The 24178-nt window shown below is 44.0% G+C and overlaps 1 protein-coding gene and 1 non-coding gene across 2 annotated transcripts; one reads left to right on the top strand and one right to left on the bottom strand.

The window, feature by feature from the left end:
* The first annotated feature begins 1404 nt into the window (after positions 1–1404).
* Positions 1405–1545, top strand: LOC128578585 (U4 spliceosomal RNA). Its single transcript, XR_008377737.1, has one exon. It is a non-coding gene; the product is annotated as a U4 spliceosomal RNA (small nuclear RNA).
* Positions 1546–8448: 6903 nt separating this feature from the next.
* On the bottom strand, positions 8449–19846 carry LOC128576809 (putative protein SSX9). Its single transcript, XM_053579010.1, has 6 exons — positions 19826–19846; positions 17707–17821; positions 17271–17366; positions 14262–14311; positions 12199–12337; positions 8449–8549 (listed from the first exon to the last, which is right to left on the bottom strand). The coding sequence occupies exons 1-6, from the start codon at positions 19844–19846 to the stop codon at positions 8449–8451; spliced, it is 522 nt and encodes a 173-aa protein (XP_053434985.1).
* Between the last annotated feature and the right edge of the window lie 4332 nt (positions 19847–24178).

Raw genomic sequence — 24178 nt, 5'->3', positions numbered from 1 at the left:
AGGCTGAGGTGGGTGGATTACCTGAGCTCACGGGTTCGAGACCAGCCTGAGCCAGAGCGAGACCCCGTCTTGAAAAATAGCTGGGCATGGTGATGGGTGCCTGTAGTCCACTAGTCGGGAGGCTGAGGCAAGAGGCCCTCTTGAACCCAAGAGTTTGAGGTTGCTGTGAGCTATGACGCCATGGCACTCTACTGAGGGTGACAAAGTGAGACTTTGTCTCAAAAAAAAAAAATAATGTATGATGGAGAATTTTTGTGCATTGCTCAGTAGGAATCTGCTTGAATCACTGTGAAAGATGATTATAGGAAATGGATCATTCTCATCATACCCAACTACATCAGAGTTGAGGAGCCGTGAGGAAAAAGCACTTGGGACACACAGCACCTGCTCCAAGAATTCAATTTTCTGTAAGACTGGGGCTGAAGTGGCCTGCTGTAAGTCTAAGGCCAGTTTTACATAGTAAGTGCTGAAATGACCTGCAATGACTTTTTTTTTTTTTTGAGACAGAATCTCACTTTATTGCTCTGGGTAGAGTGCCGTGGCATCATAGCTCATAGTAACCTCAAACTCCTGGAGTCAAGTGATCATCTTGCTTCAGCCTCCCAAGTATCTGGGACTACAGGTGCCCACCTCAATGCCTGGGGTCCAATTCTGGCTCAGGCTGGTTAAGAACTCCTGAGCTCAAGCAATGCACCCGCCTTGGCCTCCCAGAGTGCTAGGATTACAGGCGTGAGCAACCATGCCCAGCCAAACTGCGATGACTTTAAGACTAGTTTTACCTACTGGCAGAACTCACCAGTCACAGTTTGCCAACTCCCAAGAGCCTCTCTAGTGCCAAAGAGCATCTTTTTAAAACACTACATAACAGGCAGCGCCTGTGGCTCAAGGAGTAGGGCGCTGGCCCCACAGGCGGGTTCAAACCTGACCCTGGCCAAAAACTGTAAAAAAAAAAACAAACCCAACACAACATAACATTTATCTTTCTAATAAAATTTCCAACCTTATCTTTGTTCTTCGGACTACTGAAGACCACCCTGGTTTGTATGCATGTATGCCCTGAATTGTAAGTCTGTGATTCCAAAAGAAAAAAGTTTAATTTAGAGATTCATCTCTGTATTTTATTGATTGATTGATTGAGACAGAGTTTCATTCTGTTGCTCAGGCTAGAGTGCTGTGGCAACAGTCTAGCTCACAGCAACCTCAGACTCCCAGGCTCAAGTGATCCTCCTGCCTCAGCCTCCTGAGTAGGTGAGACTACAGGTGCTCACAATGCCTGCCCTGCTAACCTTTCTATTTTTTAGTAGAGACAGGGGTCTCACTCTTGCTCAGGCTGGTATCGAACTCATGAGCTCAAGCAATCCACTGGCCTTGGCCTCCCAAAATTCTAGGATTACAAGTGTGAGTAGCTTTGTGCAGTGGCAGTATCGTCGCCAATGAGGTTTATCCGAGGCGCGATTATTGCTAATTGAAAACTTTTCCCAATACCCCGCCGTGACGACTTGCAATATAGTCGGCACTGGCAATTTTTGACGGTCTCTATGGAGACTGAAAAACAAACAAACAAACAAACAAAAAAAACAAGTGTGAGCCACAGTGCTTGGCTGTGTATTTTTTTATTTTGACTTTGGCACCATTCACCATTGGTATAATATGTTTAAAGCTCTACCCCAAGGTAAGTATTATAATGAACTAAAAAATTCATTCTATTGTAATTCTGATAATTGCTTTCTTTGCTTTGCATCTTACTATAGACTTGTTAGAAGTTTAGAAAGCTGTGAACTACTCAGAGAAAGAAAGAAACAGCAATGGAGATAACTAGGAATTTGTGGTGTTACTGTAAAAGAGTAACAAAAAGGGAAAATTCTAAGGTAAATTAACATAAAGTTGAATTTTTTTCTGTTGCCAAAAGGGAAAGAGACTTTTCCACACTTTGCTTTTTTTAGGCATTTCGTTGAGAAAACTTGTATTTGTAAATCCTCCCTTTGATTCTTCAGCCTCTGGTCAGCCTATAACCCAGGAATGTCATTCATAAAGCCCTTAGAGCCAAGTCTTTGAAATGTGAACATCAAGGAAGCTAGTGAAGAGGAGTTTAGCCTAGGTGCCTTGCTCCAAGCTGTAAATACCTGCTTGTCACAGAGATAGAGTTTTATTTTTTCCTAGATAAAGGCAATTAACCAGCACAGATGGCTACTTTAATTACCAGGTGAACTTAGGACTTGCCTGGGAGTATTTAGTTTCCACCTTTGGCTGCTGCCGTATAGTCAGGCCAATGGGCTGCATACCTGGATATTGTGGTTCCTTCTACCAATTTTGGAATGTTTAAAACTCTACAACTCAAAGTGTGGGATCTGGTTTCCCAGACAGCTGCCAGAGGGGCAGATGATTCAATCTAGAGTGTGGAGGATTTGATGCCTTTTGGGTAAACTCTGATCAAAAGAAAAGGAACCAGGAGTGAGAGCCAGGCACATAAATTTCCTTTCCTTCCTCCTTTCCGTACAGTCATATCATTGGTGGCTGTAGATTTTCTTAGGACCTCGAAGCCTACTGTAAACTATGCATAGTTTCTTGGGGATATGTTTGCAGAAAAAAGGCAGTTTGGGTGATTTTTGTAGAAAACTGCTCAGCTCTGTAAACTATATACTTCTCTCCCCTCCATCAGTTTCTCCTATGAAATCTTCCATAAATTATCCTTTTATAACTATCGCCTTGTGAAGTGAATTTTCTCTTGGAGAATAAAACAGATTGAGTCCAGCACCAAAATGGAGGGGAAGCTGCACACAACCAGGTTACAAAATATTATATCTAATAATTAGTGGGTTTTCTACATGCTAGCAATAACCATTTAGAAAAAAAATGGAGAGGCTCGGCGACTGTGGCTCAAGCGGCTAAGGTGCCAGCCACATACACCTGAGCTGGTGGGTTGGAATCCAGCCTGGGCCCGCCAAACAACAATGACGGCTGCAACCAAAAAGTAGCCAGGCATTGTGGCGGGCGCCTGTAGTCCCAGCTACTTGGGAGGTGGAGGCAGGAGAATGGCTTGAGTCCCGGAGTTGGATGTTGCTGTGAGCTGTGATACCACAGCACTCTACCCAGGGCGACAGCTTGAGGCTCTGTCTCAAAAAAAAAAAAGAAAAAGAAGAAGAAAGAAAGAACAGAAAAGAAAAAAATGGAGAAAAATCACATCTGTATAGTGACAAAAATACATAAAAAACCAGACAATTGGAGCAAGATGGCAGATAAAACCCATGTCCCACCCAACAACCCACTGAACTTGGAAGGAAAGTGTTTTCAAGGATAAATTCTTTTAAAAAGAAATTTTTAAATTCTTTTAAAATTCTTTAAAAAAGAATTTATTATGCGAATACAATACAATAAATTCGTAACAGTACAGGAAAACAAGAAAAGGTGTTTGTGGGCCACCAGAAATACTGAGGCACTCTTCATAGATAGAAAATAGGTGAGATCAGACTAATAGAGAAGTCCAAGGAGGCAAAATTACAGCTTAAATCACTGTAGGCAGGCTGGGCACCGTGGCTCATGCCCATAATCGTAGTACTCTGGGAAGCCAAGGTGGGTGGATCTCTTGTGCTCAGGAGGTTGAGACCAGCCTGAGAAAGAGCAAGACCCTGTCTCTAAAAAAATAGCCGGGTGTTGTGGCGGGTACCTATGGTCCCGGCTACTCTGGAGGCTGAGGCAAGAGGGTCATTTGAGCCCAAGAGTTTGAGGTTGCTGTGAGCTGTGATGCCACAGCACTCTACCGAGGAGGACAAAGTAAGACTCTGTCTCCAGAAAAAAAAAAAAAATTACTGTAGAGAATTGCTATTTTTGTAACAAAGCCCCTGAAAAATTCCAAACCCGGACTCAAAAACATGCAAAGAGATAAGAGCAGACACAGGCCTTAGGGTAATCATCAGGTGGGTGAAAAGTTCATTTGTAGCATCTGAATCAGCCAGATTTCCCTCCAGCACCACACACAGATTGGCTGGCAGCAGCTACTCGTGCCTTTAAGATGAAACTGCAAAAATTATTCATTCACTCTACAGTCCCCAACCCCTAGGCCATAGACTGGTACTGGCCTGTTAGGATCCAGGCTGCACAGCGGGAAATTAGTGGTGGGCCAGCAAGCAAAATTTCATCACCACCTGCCTCCTGTCACATCAGCAGCAACAATAGAGTCTCATAGGAGCTTGAACCCTACTGTAAACTAGGTATGTGAGGGATCTAGGTCACACGCTCCTTATTAGAATCTCATTCCTGCCCTCTACCCCAGGGTGTGGAAAAACTGTCTTTCATGAAACTGGTCCCTGGTGCCAAAAAGGTTGCTGCATTAAGAAAGTGAAAAATTTTCCTATACCTTCTCTATAATACACATGAACATTAAAAAATATTACCGTGTATTAGGCCACAAATACAATCTTGATAAGCTGCCCTCCCCCCATAGTAAAATGACAAGTGAATACAATACAATAAAACCAAAACAATTTTATCTACCAGGAATGTTTATTTTATTTATTTTTTGAGACAGGGTCTCACTTAGTTACCTTGGGTAGAGTGCTGTGCCATCATAGCTCACAGCAACTTCAAACTCCTGGGCTCAAGCTATCCTCTTCTCTTAGCCTCCCGAATAGCTGGGACTACAGGTACCCGCCATAAAGCCCAGCTAGTTTTTCTATTTCTGGTACAGATGGGGTCTTGCTGTTGCTTAGGCTGGTCTTGAACTCCTGAGCTCAAGTAATCCATCTGCCTTGCCTTGGTCTCCCAGAGTGCTAGGATTACAGGCTTGAGCCACTGAGTTTGGCTACTAGGAATGTGTAAAAAACACCCTTAAAGACTACTCTGAGATGACTGGGCAAAACAAGTTTGTCTACCATTTCACCAATCCACTGAAATAAGAGAATTTTTTTCAGAAAATACTGGGACAAGAAATGCTGACATCTGGGGACCAGAATTTTCAGAAATTCCTGCAAAATAGGCTTGGCACCCATAGCTCAGGGGTTAGGGCGCTGGTCACACACACTGGGGCTGGCGGGTTCAAACCCAGCCCAGTCCTGCTAATCAACAATGACAACTACAACAAAAAAATAGCGGGCGCCTATAGTCCCAGCTACTTGGGCGGCTAAGGCAAGAGAATCGCTTAAGCCTAAGACTTTGAGGTTGCTGTGAGCTGTGACGCCAAAGCACTCTACCCAGAGTGACAAAGTGAGACTCTGTCTCAAAAAAAAAAAAAAAATTCCTGAAAAACAGAAAACAGCTTAGATGAGATTATAAGAGTGAAGGGAACCACAAGCCAAAACAAACAGGAGGAAACAATTAAGAAGGTAAGAGCGCATCTGGTGAAACTCTGAGCAAGAACTGGCAGGGCACGGTGGCTCCTCCCTATCCTAGCACTTTGTGAGATCAAGGTGGGAGGATTTCTTGAGCCCAGTAGTTCAAGACCAGCCTGGGCAATAGTGACACACCATCTCTACTAAAAATTAAATAAAAATTGCCACTGCACTCTACTTTGGGCAACAAAGCTTGACCTTGTCTGTCCCTGTCTTGAAAAAAAATAACAAGGGGTGGTGCCTGTGGCTCAAAGGAGTAGGGTGCCAGCCCCACATGCCAGAGGTAGCGGATCCAAACCCAGCCCCAACCAAAAACTGCAAAACAAAACAAGAATTACACTTAGCTTTAACGGGATAATTGGGCCCTCACCACACTTGCCTTTACTTTGGGCAGGTGGCACTTTACCTTGAAGTCCCTACCTCCCACCTGGGAAGAGTCCCTGCTATAAGTGTGAAAGAAGCAGATGAGAACTTGATGCAACTTCAGCCCTTCACATTAATAATGACAGAGAGAAATGCATTTGTGGAGAAGGGAGCATGGCCACTCTGTCTTCAAACTGCAGATAGTCGGGGAGCTCTATATGCCCAAGGAATCTAAGGAAAAATGTTCCCTGTCATGACTCAGAATCACCCTTCCCTGTGCCTGTCTCATAAGCTGGGGGATCCAACTCTTAGATTCCACCTTCTTGGGGAGAAAGAAAAATCAAATCCTTTCAGTATCTCTTTTGTGGTATCCTTTTCTCTAATTGCATGGCGAATAAGGTACTCAATATCTGGTTACATTTGTGTAACACAGAGCTATATTGGAGTAGAATAGAATTAGTTTCCTTTGAGCCATGGGTAGAGCTGTGTCCACGCTGACTTGGTGTGCCAGGCAGGGTATGCTCACAGTTCTGGGGAACCTCTGTTCCTGAACCCTCACAACCTCCTTCCTGGCACACTTGCAGCACCTCTTTTATCTACCCTGTGTATCTCTGTCCTCCCCTGCCCCCACTACCACCAGGACTCTTGCCTCTCCCTCCCTGCACGCTCCCTCTCTGGGGAGCTCCCCATCTTGGGAAAATGATCCCATATCCTCTACCCTGTGATTTGGGACAGAACCCAGGGCTAACTCAATTCTCTCTCCCCTAACCATATACACCTATCCTCCTTAATGTCTCTAAAGTCATAGTGAGGTCAGCCCCTCCTGCATATGCCAGCTATAGGACGTCTGATATGATACCTAAAATCTGTCTGGGACTCTGTCTTTCATCTACGACATGGGCATAAGGATGATAGTGTACACCTTGGATAGTGTATTATCCAAGAAGGGATAAGAGGTTGGAGGTTGGGTGATGGGCCAGGGACCATCAAAACAGCTCCAATCCTGCCTTCATCTGGGGCTGGTGTTTCAAGTGTGCTGGTGGCCCTAATGTCTCCCATCATATGCAAAAGTTTCTTCCAAAATAGACTCCCCTCTTCCCTTCCCCAGAGCTGAATGTTCCATCTCTGTACCCTGCAATGGCGTATTTGGGAGAGGATTGTCCCATTCCCAAGTTTTCATCTCCCCCAGTCCTAAGCCCTTGGTTGCAGGGCCCTTGGTGGGCAGTTTCATGCCTCTGCCTAATGGGCTGTTCCATCTGTTGCTTCCCTACATCATGACTAAGAGGACTCCTCTATTCTTGACCACCACATGGCCTACAGTGGACATTCCTTTATGATTCCTCCACCTTTCCAAGTTGACAGTTTCATCTGTCTCGTACACTCCTTCAAATGGACTGTTCCAGCCCCTGAACCTGACGATACTTTAGAGAGCAAAGGCCAGTGCACCCAACTGCCTACTGCAGAATCCTGCCCCAGGACTAGGGTGGACAGTGTCCATCAAAATAAAAACTGAAGACATTCTCCACTAGAACACCAACTCCACGTGGGCAGGGATATTTGTCTGCCCTGTTCCCTGATGTCTCTCCAGCACAGGAACAGCACTCAGCACAGAGCACATGATCATTGGGTGTTTATCGAATAGATGACTCCTTTGATGTGACAATGCCACTTCTAGCAATCTTTCCTAAAGAAGCACACACACATGCACAAAGATGTGTGCACAAGGATCTGAGCAAACAATTGGGAAACGTTTTTAAATGTTTAACTGTCAATGACTGATACAAGGTGAATGAAGGATAGGGGTTTGCAGCAAGGAGCACACTGAATAGGAAACAGAATGAGTGGGACTTGCCCAGGACATATCAATAGTGAAAAGCAGGAGAGAGATGCTCATAGTGGTATCCTCTGTGTGTGTCTCTGTACGTGTGTGTGTGTATAAATGCAGAGATAAAAGTCTGGAATTAAATCTCCAGAACTGCCCTTAGTACTTCTATCTGGGGAGAGAGGAGGGCAGTGTGTTCTGTGTAGAGAATTCCTGCCACTGCTTATTTTCTGAAATGAATACATGACTACACAGGCAGGAAAATGCATTAAGTATGTCTTGTTCATCAATGAAATGCTAATATCTAGCAGAATGCTTAGCAGATAGTAAGAAAAACAATGCTTAACTTTTCACTGTTGTGAACTCTTCTTTTTGCTTGCTATACACCTGATGCCTAGGAATTCATGGCTGTGCCCATGTTTGTGAAAGATCACCAGGTTCTGCTTCTTGTCACAGGCACATGTCACATCCCTGAGGTTGAGGCAAGGAAAGAGAAAGAAAATAAGTGACAGTGAGTTCCTACCACCTGGTAGGAACTGGTAACTCCATCCCCTACTCCTCCTACCTACAGACCCCCACACTCTGATTCTGTCTTACCTTGGGACCTGCACACGTCTTCTACTGTTTCTCAAAGTGAACTTTATGCTCATGCCAAAGTGACTCCCTCACCTGGTTTATGAACTCCTAGTCTAAAGAGGAAGATGTGGCTTGCACATCAGGGCTGACCTGGGCTTTAGGAGCCCACAGCATATTGTGTAGGGAAGATCCCTGGATATATAGGACAGGGAGTAGGAAGAGCATTGGAAATCTCATCATTTAGCATCAATGCTGAACATCAAGAGATTAGGAGAGCAAGTGACACAATGGGATACTGGTACCAATAACAGAACATCAAACTTGCAGGGATGTTGGGGATGGGCCAAAGGGTCACTTACAGAATCAGTCCTCTTCCTCTGGGTCACTGATCTCTTCATATATTATTACATTCTTTCTTTCACGCAGACGGTGGGCCCAGACATTTTTAGCTCTTTTATTGAATCCTATGATGGAGAAGAGTTGTAAAATTAGGTTTGTGTGGGTTGGGGAGAATGCAGTCCTATTTTGTCAGAAAAGGAGATGCCTTCTCCCTCCCAAGCACCTATGGGCCTTCTACATCCTCTGTCTTTCACATTTCCCGGCTCACAGAGGCTGAGATATTAGACCTGCAGCAATATAGACCAAATGCCAGTTGCATTTTTTTTTAAACAAATTGAAGGTCTGTGGCATCCCTGCATCGAGCACATCTGTCAGTGCCACTTTTCCAACAACATGTGTTCACTTTGTGTATCTGTGTCATATTTTAGTAATTCTCACAATATTTCCAACATTTTTATTATTATATCTGCTAGGGTGATCTGTGATCAGTGATCTTTGATGTTACTATTGCAATCGTTTTGGGGTATCAGGAGCTATGCCCATAGAAAAGAGAGAACTTAACTGATCAATGTTACATGTGTTCTGACTGCTCCCTGATGGGTTGTTCCCCATTTCTTTCCCTCTCCAATGGCCTACCACTTCCCTGAGACACAATAATATTGAAATCAGGCCAATTAAATAACACTATGAAGTGATAGGAAAAGCTACATGTCTCTCAATTTAAAATTAAAAGCTAGAAATGATTATGTTTGCTGAGAATGGCAGGTAGGAAACTGAGAGAGGCTGAAAGCTAGGCATGATAAGAAAGCAAAACAGCCTTATTGACAATGTGGAGAAAGTTTTTGTGGACTAGATAGAAGATTAAAACAGCCACAAAACTCCTTTTAAGCCAAAGCTTAACCCAGAGCAAGGCCTTAATTCTCTTCAATTCGGCGAAGGGTGAGAGAGGTGAGGAAGCTGCAAAAGAAAAGTTGGAAGCTAGCAGAGATTTGTTTATGAGGTTTAAGGAAAGAAACCGTCACCATAAGAGAAAAGTGCAAGTGAGGGAACAAGTAATGATGTAGAAGCTGCAGCATGTTATCCAGAAGATCTAGCTACGATGATTGATGAAAACAACAGATTTTCAATGTAGACAAAACAGCCTTATATTGGAAGAAGATACCATCTAGGACTTTCATAGTTAGAGAGGAGAAGTCAATGTCTGCCTTCAAAGCTTCAAAGGATAGTCTGACTCACTTGTTAGGGGCTAATGTGGCCCTAAGCCAGTGACTAAGGTGAAGCCAATGCTCATTTACCATTCCAAAAATCCTAGGGCCCTTAAGAATTAAGCTAAATCTACTCTGCTTGTGCTCTACAAAAGGAACAACAAAACCTGGATGACAGCACATCTGTTTACAGCACAGTTTAATGAATATTTTTAAGGCCACTGTTGAGACCTATTGTTCAACAAAAAAAAGATTCATTTCATAATATTACTGCTCATTGGCAATGCACGTGGTCATCTATGAGCTTTCATGATATACAAGCCAATTAATGTTGTTTTCATGCTTGCTAACATAACATCCATTCTGCAGCCCATGGATCAGGGAGTAATTTCAATTTTCAAATCTTATTATTTAAGAAATACATTTGTAAGGCTATGCTGCTATAGATGTGATTCCTTTGATGGATGGGGCAAAAGTATTAAAAAATTGAAAACCTCCTGGAAAGCATTCATCATTACAGATGCCATTAAGAATATTCATGATTCATCGGAGGAAGTCAAAATATCAGCATTAACAGGAGTTTAAAATAAATTTTTTTTTTTTTTTTTTTTTTTTGTTGCAGTTTGGCCGGGGCTGGGTCTGAACCCGCCACCCTCGGCATATGGGGCCGGCGCCCTACTCACTGAGCCACAGGCGCCGCCTGAGTTTAAAATAAATTAATGCCAACCTTCATTAATGACTTTGAAGGATTCAATGTTTCAGTGGAGGAAGTCACTGTGGATGTGATGGAAATAGCAAGAAAACTACAATTAGAAGCAGAACCTGAAAATGTGACTGAATTGCTCATGATCAAACTTGAACAGATGAGAAGTTGCTTCTTATGGATGAACGAAGAAAGTGGTTTCTTCAGATGGAATCTACTCCTGGTGAAGATGCTGTGAACATCGTTGAAATGACAACAAAGGAGTTAAAATATTACATGAATTTAGTTGATAAAATGGCAGCAGTTTTGAGATGACTGACTCCTACTTTGAGAGAAGTTCTACCTAGGATAAAATGTTATCAAACAGCACTGTATACTACAGAGAAATCTTTCATGAAAGGAAGAGTTAATTGATGCAGCAAACTTCATTGCTGTTTTATTTTAAGAAATTGTCACAGGCATCCCAACCTTCAGCAACCACCAGTCTGATTAGTCAGCAGCCATTAACACTGAGGCAAGACTCTACCAGCAAAAAAAGATTATGACTTGCTGAAGGCTCAGGTGATTGTTAGCATTTTTTCAGCAATGAAGTATTTTTAAATTAAGGTATGTCCATTTTTTGTTGTTGTTGCAGTTTGGCCAGGGCTAGGTTCGAACCCATCACCCACGGTATATGGGGCCGGTGCCCTACTCACTGAGCCACAGGTGCTGCCCTGTCCATTTTTTTTTTTTTTGAGACAGAGTCTCACTATGTCACCCTTAGTAGAGTGCTGTGGCATCACAGCTCACAGCAACGTCCAACTCCTGGGCTTAAGGGATTCTCCTGCCTCAGCCTCCCAGGTAGCTGGGACTACAGGTGCCCACCACAATGCCTGGCTATTTTTTGTTGCAGTTGTCGTTGTTTTAGCTGGCCTGGCCCTGGGGTTTGAACTGGCCAGCCATAACCACTGCGTTACGGGTGCTGAGCCACGTATGAACATTTTTTACACATAATGCAATCTCGCACCTAATAGACTATAGTATGGTGTTAACATGACTTTCATATGCACTGGGAAATCAAAAGAATGTGTATGACTTGCTTTATTGCAGTGGTCTAGAACCTAACTCAGAATACTTTGAGGTATGCCTATATTTGGTGTCAGGCACTGAACTGAATTAGATATATTTCCAGGTTCTCACAGGTGGAATTTCTTGAACACTTTTCATGCCATCAGGCCTTCTAGATTTAATTTAATGCCTCCAGAGTGGGCACAGTGGCTCACACCTGTGATTCCAGCACTTTGAAAGGCGGAGGCCAGAAGATAGCTTGAGCCCGGGAGTTCGAGACTAGCCTGAGCAACTTAGCCAGACCCACCCTCCATTTCTACAAAAACAAAGTAAAGCCTCCCACTGACTTATTTATTATTATTATTATTTTTTTTTTTTGTAGAGAACAGAGTTTCACTTTATGGCCCTAGGTAGAGTGCCATGGCATCACATAGCTCACAGCAACCTCCAACTCCTGGGCTTAAGTGATTCTCTTGCCTCAGCCTCCCAAGTAGCTGGGACTACAGGTGCCCGCCACAACACCCAGCTATTTCTCCCACCAACTTATAAACTATGATTCTTTATTTCCATTTTATGAACTGGGGCTTTGGAGCTCAAATAATTTAGAAGACTTGCCCGAAGGCATATGGCTTCTATATGGATGGCAATTCAAGTTGGTGATGCTGGAAGTCATGTTTTAAAGTCTCAGCTGTTGGAAGATGAGCTCCTCAGTCCAGGCTGTACCCAGGCCTGTCCAGGGTTTATGCCACACACCCATACCACACATACAAACATAGCCAGGGAAGTCAGATAAGTTGTTTCTTGATCCCTTCCTCTTACCTGATGTCTTCTTATTCTTCTTCCCAGAGATTCTTGCTTTTCCTTGGTGGTGGTGCTGACCCTTAGCCTGTTCTGAGCCAGATGTTCCTGGCACTTCCTTCGCATCCTTTCTTTTCTTTGCTTGCTTCTTGGGCATCATCTTTTTAATGTGAAGGTCACATATAAACAGTGTCAATGTTTTAGAGCTTGCACATTCATTACCTTAATCGATGTTCTCAACAACTCTAAGAGATCAGTAAATTATCTGTACCTAAACCAGTGGTGCTTAACCTTCCTAATGCCATGGCCCTTTAATACAGTTCCTGTGGGTTGCGACCCACAGGTTGAGAACCTCTGAGTCCTAAACTCTGAGGAACCTGGGAAGTTAGAAGGGAAAGGAATGGCCTAAATGAGTGGTATTTCCAGAACCAGAATCCTTGACTTGACACTCTTTTCAGACGGACATCCTTGCTAATAGCAAAAATTTCCATGTGATTGAGAATGTGGCATACAGAAGATTTAGGGAAGATTTAGCATTCTAAGAATCCCTGAGGTCTGCAAAAAAGGCTTTTATAAAATATATGGGCTTATGTATAAGCTTGTAGGCAGCAACTGGGGGAATAAATATAATATCTAGAGGGGGCAACTGCTGGAAAAAATGACGTGGGGGAGATGAATATAGGAAAGAGAGAAGAAAGAAATGGTTCACAGAAATTAAAAATTAATCTAGGTAGAAAAAAAGTGGTAGCAGCTATGGCACCCCACCCTACCCTGCCAAGAACATTGAACGTGGGATTAGGCGAGGCGGTGCCTGCACCAATTCTGTTGCGTCAGGGTGTGTCACCTTAAACTCCCTTTCACTGAGCGTCCTCATTTACAAAATAGTGAACAACGCATGCAAAACAAGCTAAGGGAAAGTACCTTCTGAGCTTGTAAACACTTTAAATATGGTAATAATAAAAACTAACACTTTCTTAGGCCAGGTGCAGTGGCTCACACCTATAATCCCAGCACTCTGGAAGTCCAAGGCGGCTGGATCACTTGAGCTCATGAGTTCAAGACCAGCCTGAGCCAGAGCAAGACCCCGTCTCTAAAAAATAGCCAGGCATTGTGGCGGGCGCCTGTAGTCCCAGCTACTTGGGAGCCTGAGGCAAGAGAATTGCTTAAACCCAAGCGTTTGAGGTTGCTGTGAACTGTGACGCCACGGCACTCTACTGAGGGCGACATAGTGAGACTCTGTCTCAAAACAAACAAACAAACAAACAAACAAAACCGCTTTCTTCCATGATTCTTTTTTGAATTAGTTCTATTATGGTCTCCACACCAGCAACCCCACCACCAGATCCCTTTACCCTCTGAACTGCAGTTGTGCAATCACTAATTCAATAAATATTCAGGCCCCTCGGAAGTTTCCTCTTGGTTGTGACTGGGACTTCAGAGATGCTCAAGGTGCAGACAAAGCCCTCAAGGAGCTCAGTGTGGGGAGCAGTGGACAGTCAGAGCTATTCCCACACCATGGGAGTGGCCCCACGATAGAGCAGAGACCAGCTGTCCTTTCTCTTGGGAGAGTGGGCATCTAATGGAAGCATCCTGAGGCTCTATAGGGTAAAGGCCTGGTGGAAAATGCCTGAACTTCATAAGCAAATGAAAACATAAGTGAGTTTTGAAATGGTCTGGGGCTCTAGATTCAACTACCACTGCCACTGCACCTCAGGGAAATTCCACGGGAGCCTCAGCTTTACTATTATTATTACTTTACTTATAAATAATAATAATATCCTCATTACCATTTGGTGATAATTAGAAATAACATTATAGAAATTTTCATAAGGATTAAAGAAATTAAGTAAATTTCTTAAAATACTATCTGATATCAGTATGAAAACAAAAAAAGTAGTAGCTATCACAACTGTGTGAAGTATTATCAAGACATTGATGTGACATCAGGCACTGTGATACAGACATGAGGAAAGGGAGGCAGTGAGGGCTAGGACATTTTCTGTATCCTCCCACTCTTATCAACATTCACACCCATGGAGGGACAAAAGTTCTCTGGTCCTTTAGATTTGGGACCAGATACTCACCTTTGGGCGCTTTCTCTGTGGTGCATTGGAAGTCCCCTGACTAGGTTCATCTAAAAGAGGGTGATAAATCAGAGATTTTCTTTGTTGGTAAATATTTCTACACCCTAGAGAGACTCCTGTAGTATCAGGAAATTCAGAAGTAGAGCCTACTAGTGCACTGATTGTTAAGGAGTTATTTGAGATTAGCTTTTGAATTATCTTTAGTAATGGTTTATGCACTTATTTGAGGTATCACTTCAGAATTTTCCTTCTGATGGTTTATATAATAAAATGTGGCCTCAACCCTACCACAGTCTCATCCTGTTCCATTACATAACTCTTACTTTTTTCCCCCAAGAAGTAAATTGATTGGCTGGGAATTTGCACTGTATCCACTTAAAGATGTGTGACAACTAAAAATCAATTTACATTTAAAATGGGTAAATCACCAGGTGTGGCAGCTCATGCCCATAGTCCCAGCTACTCTGGAGGCTGAGACAGGAGGGTCACTTGAGAGCAGGAGTTGGAGCCAGCAGTGAGCTATGATCACTCCACTGCACTCCAAACTGGACAACAGAGTGAGACCCTGTCTCTCTCTCTCAAAAAAAAAAAAAATAGGGCAAATCTTATGTTGATTATGTCCAAGCTGTTAAATGTGGGATGAGCCATGGATGATTTAGTTTGGTGGTTCTGAAATGTTTCCAGAATAAAGACAATGTCTTTAATGTCAAACAATTTTCAGATTCTCAAGCACTGGATTTTCAGATCTCTTACAGTGATCACGGGAACTTGCAAAATCTGGCCTGTTTAGTTTCAGAGTCACAGGTCTATTGGAGACAGTTTGAATATTCTGACCCTGTCTTCTTACAATTGTGCTGTCAGAGCAGAAGAGCAAGTAAACACAGCCCTTCCCCTTTATAAGGATTACACAAATTACTCAAATGTACAAAGAACTCTACCCTAGAATTTGGCCCTTTTGTCACCCTATGTTGCCTCTGCTCTTTGATGTGTTTGTGTATGTGTGTGTGCATGTGCGTGTGTGGTAAGGGGAGACTGCTCTCTCAAACTCTCTTCCAGGCTCAAAATATAGAATCATGTTTGACTAGGAGTGAAAGAGTATTCGGTTTTGATAAAATACAGAGAAATAACTATCCTCATTAGGTGCTAATCACTTCCTTTTTTTTTTTTTAATAGAATCTCACTATGTCGCCCTCGGTAGAGTGCCATGGTATCACAGCTCACAGCAACCTCAGACTCTTGGGCTTAAGCAATTCTCTTCCCTCCCAGCCTCCCAAGTAGCTGGGACTACAGGCTCCCACCACAATGCCTGGGCTACTTTTATTGTTGCAGTTGTCATTGTTGTTTAGCTGGCCCAGGCCAGATTCAAACCTGCCAGCCTTGGTGTACGTGGCTGGTGTCCTACCCACTGAGCTATGGGCACTGCCTTTTTTTTTTTTGAGACAGAGTCTTACTATGTTTCCCTCGGTAGAGTGCTGTGGTGTCACAGCTCACAGCGACCTCAAACCCTAGGGTGTAATAGGGTGTAGGCGATTCTCTTGCCTCAGCCTCCCGAGTAGCTGGGACTACAGGTGCCTAACACAACTGCCTGGCTACGTTTTTGTTGCAGTTGTCATTGTTAGCTGGCCCGGGCCAGGCTCAAACCTGGCAGCGTCAGTGTATGTGGTCGGCACCCTACTCACTGAGCTATGGGCACTGAGCCCACTTTCTTTTTTTTTTTTTACCTTGGAGCGGGTTTTTTTTTTTTTTTTTTTTTTTATTGTTGGGGATTCATTGAGGGTACAATAAGCCAGTTACACTGATTGCAATTGTTAGGTAAAGTCCCTCTTGCAATCATGTCTTGCCCCCATAAAATGTGACACACACCAAGGCCCCACCCTCCTCCCTCCATCCCTCTTCCACTTTCTTAAGATCTTCCCAAAACTTAGAGTCAGCTTACACAGAGCAGGGATATTGGTACCTGTATCACCAATCAAACGCATCACAAACACATCAAAGAACAGAGGCAACATAGGGTGACAAAAGGGCCAAATTCTAGGGTAGAGTTCTTTGTACATTTGAGTAATTTGTATAATCCTTATAAAGGGGAAGGGCTGTGTTTACTTGCTCTTCTGCTCTGACAGCACGGTTGTAAGAAAATAGGGTCAGACTACCATCACCCTGCTCTGTGTAAGCTGACTCTAAGTTTTGGGAAGATTTACAGTTTCTTGTCTTTCTTTCTTTTTTTTTTTTTTTTAAGATTTACACTTTCATTAAAATTTTCTCAATTGGCTTGGTGCCTGTAACTCAAGTGGCTAGGGCGCCAGCCACATACACCAGAGCTGGCGGGTTCGAATCCAGCCCGGGCCGCCAAACAACGTCAATTACAACCAAAAAATAGCGGGGGGGTGTGGTGAGTGCCAGTAGTCCCAGCTACTTGGGAGGCTGAGACAAGAGAATCGCTTAAGCCCAAAAGTTGGAGGTTGCTGTAAGCTGTGATGCCATGGCACTCTACCCAGGGCGACAGCTTAAGACTCTGTCTCAAAAAAAGAATATTTTTTCTCAATTATCCTTTGATTCATTAACAGTGTTTAACAAAATCAAATCCTTAAAAAAAGGAAATATTTCAAACATACAGAAAATTATGGGGAATAACATTGAGTTCAGCTTCAATATTATCCCCCAATGAATTCAGATTTCTCTGATTTCTTTATTCCAAATATTAGAAACACTATAAACAAGTCACCACCCCTGAAGATGTCTGTGCAGCCCTCACCAATCCCTGCCCTCCCTTCTTCTCCACTGTTAGCCACTCTCCTGAATTTGATGTCTTTTATTTTATAAATGTATATTCTTATCTTGCATAGCTTTGAATTTTATATGAATGACCTCTGTAGTTAACTTTCCGCGTTCAACTTTTTTTACTGAGTCTTGTTGTGTGTGAGGGAGCAAATGCCTGAGAATCTTTCCCAGGCAGCTTGAATAGCAGCTGGGCTTTAGCAGACCTTTCCCTGCCCCTTCCTGTTCACTCACTCTGATCCCTGTGGCTGTCATCTCCAGAATTCCATGCCTGGGATTTTACAGCCTTTCTTTTAGGACACATGAAAGCTGGGAGGGTGGCTTTGAGACCTAGAAAGAAGCAAAATATTTGTTCCTTAAGAGAAGTTGAGAGGAGGAATGGAGGATGGGCTGCTGGGACGCTGCACAGACGGCAAGGCTCATCGGAACAAAGGCTCACAGGAGAGAAATGTGTGGGATCCAGGTCTGAGCTCCACTGTGGCGGGTCCCTGTCCTCAGCCCTGCACTGGATATAGAAGAGCAGAATGCCCAGAACATTGCCTTGGGATTTCCCCCTTCCAGACAAAAGGAAAGCATGGGGCACTTACTGCAGCTTAAGAAGTAGCCACAGCATGTAAAGGAACTGAGCCTGTGCCCCCTAGATTTGTATATACCAAGGGCTTTCTGTTACCTAGACGAGTCATGGTGTCATAGTTTCTCTTCATATACACATAGGTGATCTTCTCTGAGTATCTCAGCTTGTCCCACTCTTCCTTAGGGAAGTATTTGGAAACATCCTGGAAAGCCTAGAAAACAGAGGAAAAAAGAAATTCTGGCAGTGACTCAGCTAGATGTGTCTGTTGGGGCTGCTTCATCTGTGCTGTATCTGGGAACCGGGGATAATAATCCCTCCTGGTTGATGTCATAGTTGAGAGAATATGGGTGACATTCCCTAGCTTGTCCCCTGGAATGCAGAAGGTGCTTAATTTTGGTAGTTTGCTCTCCTCCCACCATCTAGAATGGACTGAAAGTCACCAGATGTACAAAGTTACAGATCTGTTGTCTTCAGGGAGGCTAAGTGAAGAAAAAGTGATAGTGAGAAGCCCAAGATCCCAGATCCTCCCTGAGAACCTGGCCCTCATCCCCAGTACCTCTGTCCTCACCTCCTCAGCACTGTAGGCACCCCACACTGTCCCCTGGGCCACTATTCTGGCCCCTGCAGATCACCTTACCTTGCATTTCTTCTGTGATTTATGGGAATCCCCTCTGGGGCCCTTTAGAAAGGCACTGCTTCTGTTCATGGCACCCGGAGCAGTTTGATCTGCAAGGGACACTGCTTGAGTCTCTCAAGACACAAGACCAAAGGTCCTGTGGAGGGAGAAATGACTGAGGGATAACCACATGCAGTCACCTGGAATTAGGCACTACAATTCTCTATCCTGGCTTATCTATCTCTGTGTAGGGACACATGGAGCAGTCAGATGAAAGCAGAGAACCAGGGGTCTCTGGAAGAAGTCCTAATTAAGAATGATAGGTTTTCTGTGGGCATGAGCAAAGCAGCCTTGAATCTGTTTTGTTTTTTTTTAAACAATTTTTTGATACAGAGTCTCACTTTGTTGCCCTTGGTAGAATGCCATGGCATCACAACTCACAGCAACCTCAAACTCTTGGGCTTAAGCAATTCTCTTGCCTCAGCCTCCCAAGTAGCTGGGACTACAGCTACTGCCACAACGCCTGGCTATATTTAGAGATGAGGTCTTCCTCTGGCTCAGGCTGATCTTGAACTCATGAGCTCAGGTAACCCTTCCAGAGTGCTAGGACTACAGGTGTGAGCCACCATGAATGGCCTTTTCTCTTTTCTTTCTTTCTTTTTTTTTTTTTTTTTTTTGAGACAGAGTCTCACTCTGCTGCCCATGCTAGAGTGTTGTAGCTTCATAGCTCACAACAACCTCAACCTCTTGGGCTTGAGCCATCCTCCTGCCTCAGCCTCCCGAGTAACTGGGACTATAGGCACCTGCCATAATGCCTGGCTAATTTTTCCATTTTTGGTAGAGACAGGGTCTTTCTCTTGTTCAGGCCAACTCCTGAGCTCAAGCTATCCACCCTTCTGGGTCTCCCAGAGTGCTATGATTTCAGGTATGAGCCACCATGCCCACCCTAACAGCCTTGAGTCTATTTTTTTTTTTTTGAGACAGAGTCTCACTATGTTGCCCTCCATAGAGTGCTGTGGTGTCACAGCTCACAACAACCTCAAACTCTTGGGCCTAAGCTATTCCCTTGCCTCAGTCTTCCAAGAGCTGGGACTACAGTAGCTGGGACTACGCCTGTTATTTAAAAATAGCCCACAACTCCGGCTATTTTTTGTGTTTCAGTTGTTGTTGTTTGGCAGACTGGGGCCAGGTGCGAACCCGCCAGCCTCCACGTATGTGGCTGGTGCCTGTAACCACTGTGCTACGAGCGCAGAGCCACAGTTATTTTGTTGTTGTTGTTGCAATTGTCCTTGTTTAATAGGACCAGGCTGGGCTCCAACCTCGGTGCATGTGGCTGGCGCTGTAACCACTGTACTACCGGCGCCGAGCTCAGCCTTGAGTCTTTAAGAGGGGGTCAGTTACTGTTGTTAGTAGTATCCCTGTAGCTTGGCTTATCCTGAAGGAAAGATACAAAGACCCTTGGTGGTACTAATAAGAAGCTAGTATACAGTCCACTACACACTGGTATAAAACAAAGAAATTCAATTCAAGTTGGGGGTAGGGGAAACAAGGAGGGTGCATAGGGGAGGCAGGAGTCGGGGGGTGGTGGTGGGAGCACACCTCCTGGATGTGGCAGGCCATTACGGCGTTATTTGTAATTTATTAGTGACAAGAGCTCAAATCTCTGAGACTACAGGACTAGATATCATTCGGACAGAGAGAATGTGGGGCATTTTAAGAAGCAGCAATCTGGTGCTCCCCAAATTGAAGGCACTGGATATCTCTTTAGCAGAGGGCATTCAGGAGTCTCTGGGATTAAGACGATTGCTGCTTCACCTCAGAGGAGGCAATAAAGTAATCCGCTAAGCAGAGACTATTTGGCATTATCTCTGGTTGAGAAAATTTAGGGGCATCTGGCTGATCTGGGGGATTCTCAGGCTGAGAAAAATTTTTCTTCCTTCAGGAATAGCAGTTAGGGTGTCTCACAGACCAAAGATAGCTTTATCTCTGCTCAACTGGGATCGCCCTGAAAGGCTATAGTCATTGCTCAGTCCTAAGGATCTCAAAGATGTAGGGAAGTACAGTAAATAACCAAGCACTTAAGTACTCTACACAACCCCCCAAATTTTCTTTTTGCCCCCCAAATCCATTCAGGGTGACCCTCAGAGAAAACGTACCTCAGAGGAGAGGCAGAGGTGGCACAAATACCCTTCACGAGGCTAAGGAGCAGTTTTCCGCTCTAACTGATGAGGATGTTTGACCAATCAGGAAACTTGAACTAGATCTGGCCAATCAGAGGTCAGATAAGTGGGAGGGGCAAGTGAAGCAACTACAGGGTCTACAAGTTCAGGCTCCAAGGACAGAAACTTCTTGAAGGGGGAGGAGACTAACTTTCCCACCAAATTACCCTCTGCTGGGATTGGGTACTGCTAGTTCCTAGGCCAATTTATGTGCCTGTCAGTACGCATGCTCAGACTCGCTTTCCATTTTTCCCACCCTCTGCTTCACATTTTGTGTTTAGTTTGTGGCTCAGTGAGTAGGGCGCTGGCCCCATATACTGTGGGTGGCAGGTTCAAACTTGGCCCCCCGGCCAAACTGCAAAAAAAAAAAAAATAGCCGGATGTTGTGGTGGGAGCCTGTAGTCCCAGCTACTTGGGAGGCTGAGGCAAGAGAATCACTTAAGCCTAAGAGCTGGAGGTTGCTGTGAGCTGTGACAGCACAGCACTCTACCGTGGCCGACAAAGTGAGACTCTGTCTCTTAAAACAAACAAACAAACAAAAAAAAAACCCAGAAAAAAGAAATGGTATATGTGTGGCTGGTGGCCATCTCATGTTCTTCCCATCAGACTCTAACTTCCTCATACATGGGGTCTGTACTAGGAACTCTGTAGTAACATAAGAACTTTAAACTTAAAAAACTTTTATGGCTGGACGCCCATAGCACAGTGGTTACGGCACCAGCCACATACACCTAGGGCTGGCCCAGGTCAGCTAAACAACTGCAACAAAAAAATAGCCAAGTGTTGGGCGGCGCCTGTGGCTCAGCGGGTAGGGCGCCGGTCCCATATGCCAGAGGTGGCGGGTTCAAACCCAGCCCCGGCCAAAAAAAAAAAAAAAAATAGCCAAGTGTTATGGCAGGCGCCTGTAGTCCCAGCTACTTGGGAGGCTGAGGCAAGAGAATCGCTTAAGCCCAAGAGTTAGAGGTTGCTGTGAGCTGTGATGCCACGCGGGTGACAAAGTGAGACTCTGTCTTAAAAAAAAATAAAGCCAAAACACTTTTATATGTACATTTCCAGGAAGACTGAAGAACCAAAAACACATTTTATTGCTTGATACTAATATTTATAATAATAATATTAAAGAGTATGCAATTAATGCTTACTGTGTCCTTCATGAAGCTCATGAGTCAATTCCTCTAGAAAGCCCCAGTGCCTCATTGCCACCTGGGTTTTCCATCTACTGTGCAAGGGTCATTGCCCTGTCCCTGCCCTAAGAGAGCTGTCATTGAAGATCACAGCTCTCTTAGGGCAGGGACAGGGCAAAGACCCTTGCATTCAACACAAACCCCATTATGTGTATATTCCCATTTAATTTTCACAACTTTTCCTTGAGTTAAGTACATTATCATCCTCATTGTGCAGATGTTGAGACCAAGGTGCAGAGAATTAAGCAAACTGCTAAAAGTCACACTCAGTGGGTGAAAGAGCTGGGGTTCACCCCCAAGATGAATTGAGTCGAAAATCTGTGCTTTTAATTACTCTTCTATACTGCCTCAAGTATTTGGTTGTTGGTTGAATGAATTAATACATCTTAAAACTACAAAGAGCCTTTAGTATAGCTTTATATAATTCCCTACAATAACCCCAAATTTTCTCTGGCTTATGTAAAAGTTACCATAAACTTTGTGGCATAACAGTAGAAATTTATTTCATCACAATTATGGAGGCTATAAATCTAAAATTCCTTTCATTGAAATTGAGGTATAAGCAGGACTATGTTCCTCTGGAAGTTCCAGGACAGAATCTGTTCCTTTTCTTTTCCGATTTCTGGTGATTGTCAGCATTCCTTGGCTTGTGGATGCATCACTCCAATCTCTGTCTCCCTGGTCACTGTCTTTGTTCATTTTCTGCTGATATAACATAATAACATCATCTGGGTAATTTATAAAGAATAGAAGTTTGTTTGGCTCATGGGTCAGAGGCTGGAAAGTCCAAGAGCAAGGTGCCAGTATCTGGGGAGGGTCATTCCATGGTGGAAGAATGGAAGGCACAAGTGAGCACACAAGACAGACAGAAGAAATTGGGCTGAACTCTTCTCTATAAAAACATAATCTTGGGCGGCGCCTGTGGCTCAGTGAGTAAGGCGCCGGCCCCATATGCCGAGGGTGGCGGGTTCAAACCCAGCCCCGGCCAAACTGCAACAAAAAAATAGCTGGGTGTTGTGGCGGGCGCCTGTAGTCCCAGCTGCTCGGGAGGCTGAGGCAAGAGAATCGCGTAAGCCCAAAAGTTAGAGGTTGCTGTGAGCCGTGTGACGCCACGGCACTTTACCCAAGGGCGGTACAGTGAGACTCTGTCTCTACAAAAAAAAAAAAAACAAAAAAAAAACATAATCTTGTGATAACTAACCCACACTCATGATAATGGCATTAACCATCTCCTAAAGTCCCTACCTCTCAACACTGTTACAATGGCAATTCAATTCTTTCTTTCTTTTCTTTTTTTTTTTGAGACAGAGCCTCGAACTATCACCCTGGGTAGAGTGCTATGGCATCACAGCTCACAGCAACCTCCAACTGTTGGGCTCAAGAGATTCTCTTGCCTCTGCCTCCCAAGTAGCTGGGACCACAGGTGCCTGCCACAATGCCCGGCTATTTTTTGGTTGCAGCCGTCATTGCTGTTTGGCGGGCCCAGGCTGGATTTGAACTGGCCAGCTCAGGTGTATGTGGCTGGCGCTTTAGCCACTTGAGCCACAGGCACCGAGCTGGCAATTCAATTTCAACATGAGTTTTGATGGAGACATTCAAACCATAGCATTCCATCCCTGGTCCCCCAAAACTCATGTCCTTTTCATATACAAAATGCATTAATTCCATAACAAGAGCCCCCCCAAACCTTAACTCATTCCAGCACGTACTAAAAAAGTCCAAAATCCACAATCCACAGTGTCTCTCAACTAAATTGGTTATGGATGGGACTCAAAGCATGATTTATTACATATATATATACACACACACATGTATTTTGAGACAGCCTCAAGCTGTCACCCTGGGTAGAGTGCTGTGGCATCACAGCTCACAGCAACCTCCAACTCCTGGGCTCAAGCAAGTCTCCTGCCTCTGCCTCCCAAGTAGCTGGGACTACAGGCGCCCGCCACAATGCCCAGCTATTTTTTGGTTGCAGCCATCATTGTTGTTTTTGGTGGGCCCAGGCTGGATTCGAACCCACCACCTCTAGTGTATGTGGCTGGCGCCTTACATATATATATATATAAAAATATATATATATAATATATATATAAATATATATATATAATATATATATATATTTTTTGAGACACAGTTTCACTATGTCACCCTTGGTAGAGTGTCATGGTGTCACAACTCACAGCAACCTTCAACTCTTGGGCTTAAATGATTCTCTTGCCTCAGCCTCCTCAGTAGCTAGGACTATAGGCACCTGCCACATTGCCTGGCTATTTTTAGAGATGAGATCTTTCTCTTGCTCAGGCTGGTCTTGAACTCATGAGCTCAGGAAATTACACCTGCCTCGGCCTCCCAGACTGCTAGGATTACAGGCATGAGCTACTGCATCCAGCCTCAAAGTGTAATTTATCCCAAGACAAATTTCTTCATCTGTGAGCTTGAAACATCAAAACAAGACATCTGCTTTCAAAATGTAATGGTGGGGGTCGCTTCATATTGGTCAAGGGAACAAGACAACAAGAGGACATTTCCATTATAAATACTTATGCACC

Source organism: Nycticebus coucang, chromosome X (genome assembly GCF_027406575.1).
Source record: "Nycticebus coucang isolate mNycCou1 chromosome X, mNycCou1.pri, whole genome shotgun sequence".
Classification (NCBI taxonomy): Eukaryota; Metazoa; Chordata; class Mammalia; order Primates; family Lorisidae; genus Nycticebus; species Nycticebus coucang.
This window is presented reverse-complemented; position numbering and strand designations above follow the sequence as displayed.

Excerpts from the sequence above, each read along its gene's own strand:
- LOC128576809 (XM_053579010.1), bottom strand. The coding sequence starts at position 19,846 with ATGGCCTGCCACATCCAGGAG. Across the intron at positions 17,822-19,825 it reads TGGCCTGCCACATCCAGGAG|GCTTTCCAGGATGTTTCCAA; the intron begins GTGTGCTCCCAC and ends TCTGTTTTCTAG. Across the intron at positions 12,338-14,261 it reads CACAGAGAAAGCGCCCAAAG|ATGATGCCCAAGAAGCAAGC; the intron begins GTGAGTATCTGG and ends CACATTAAAAAG.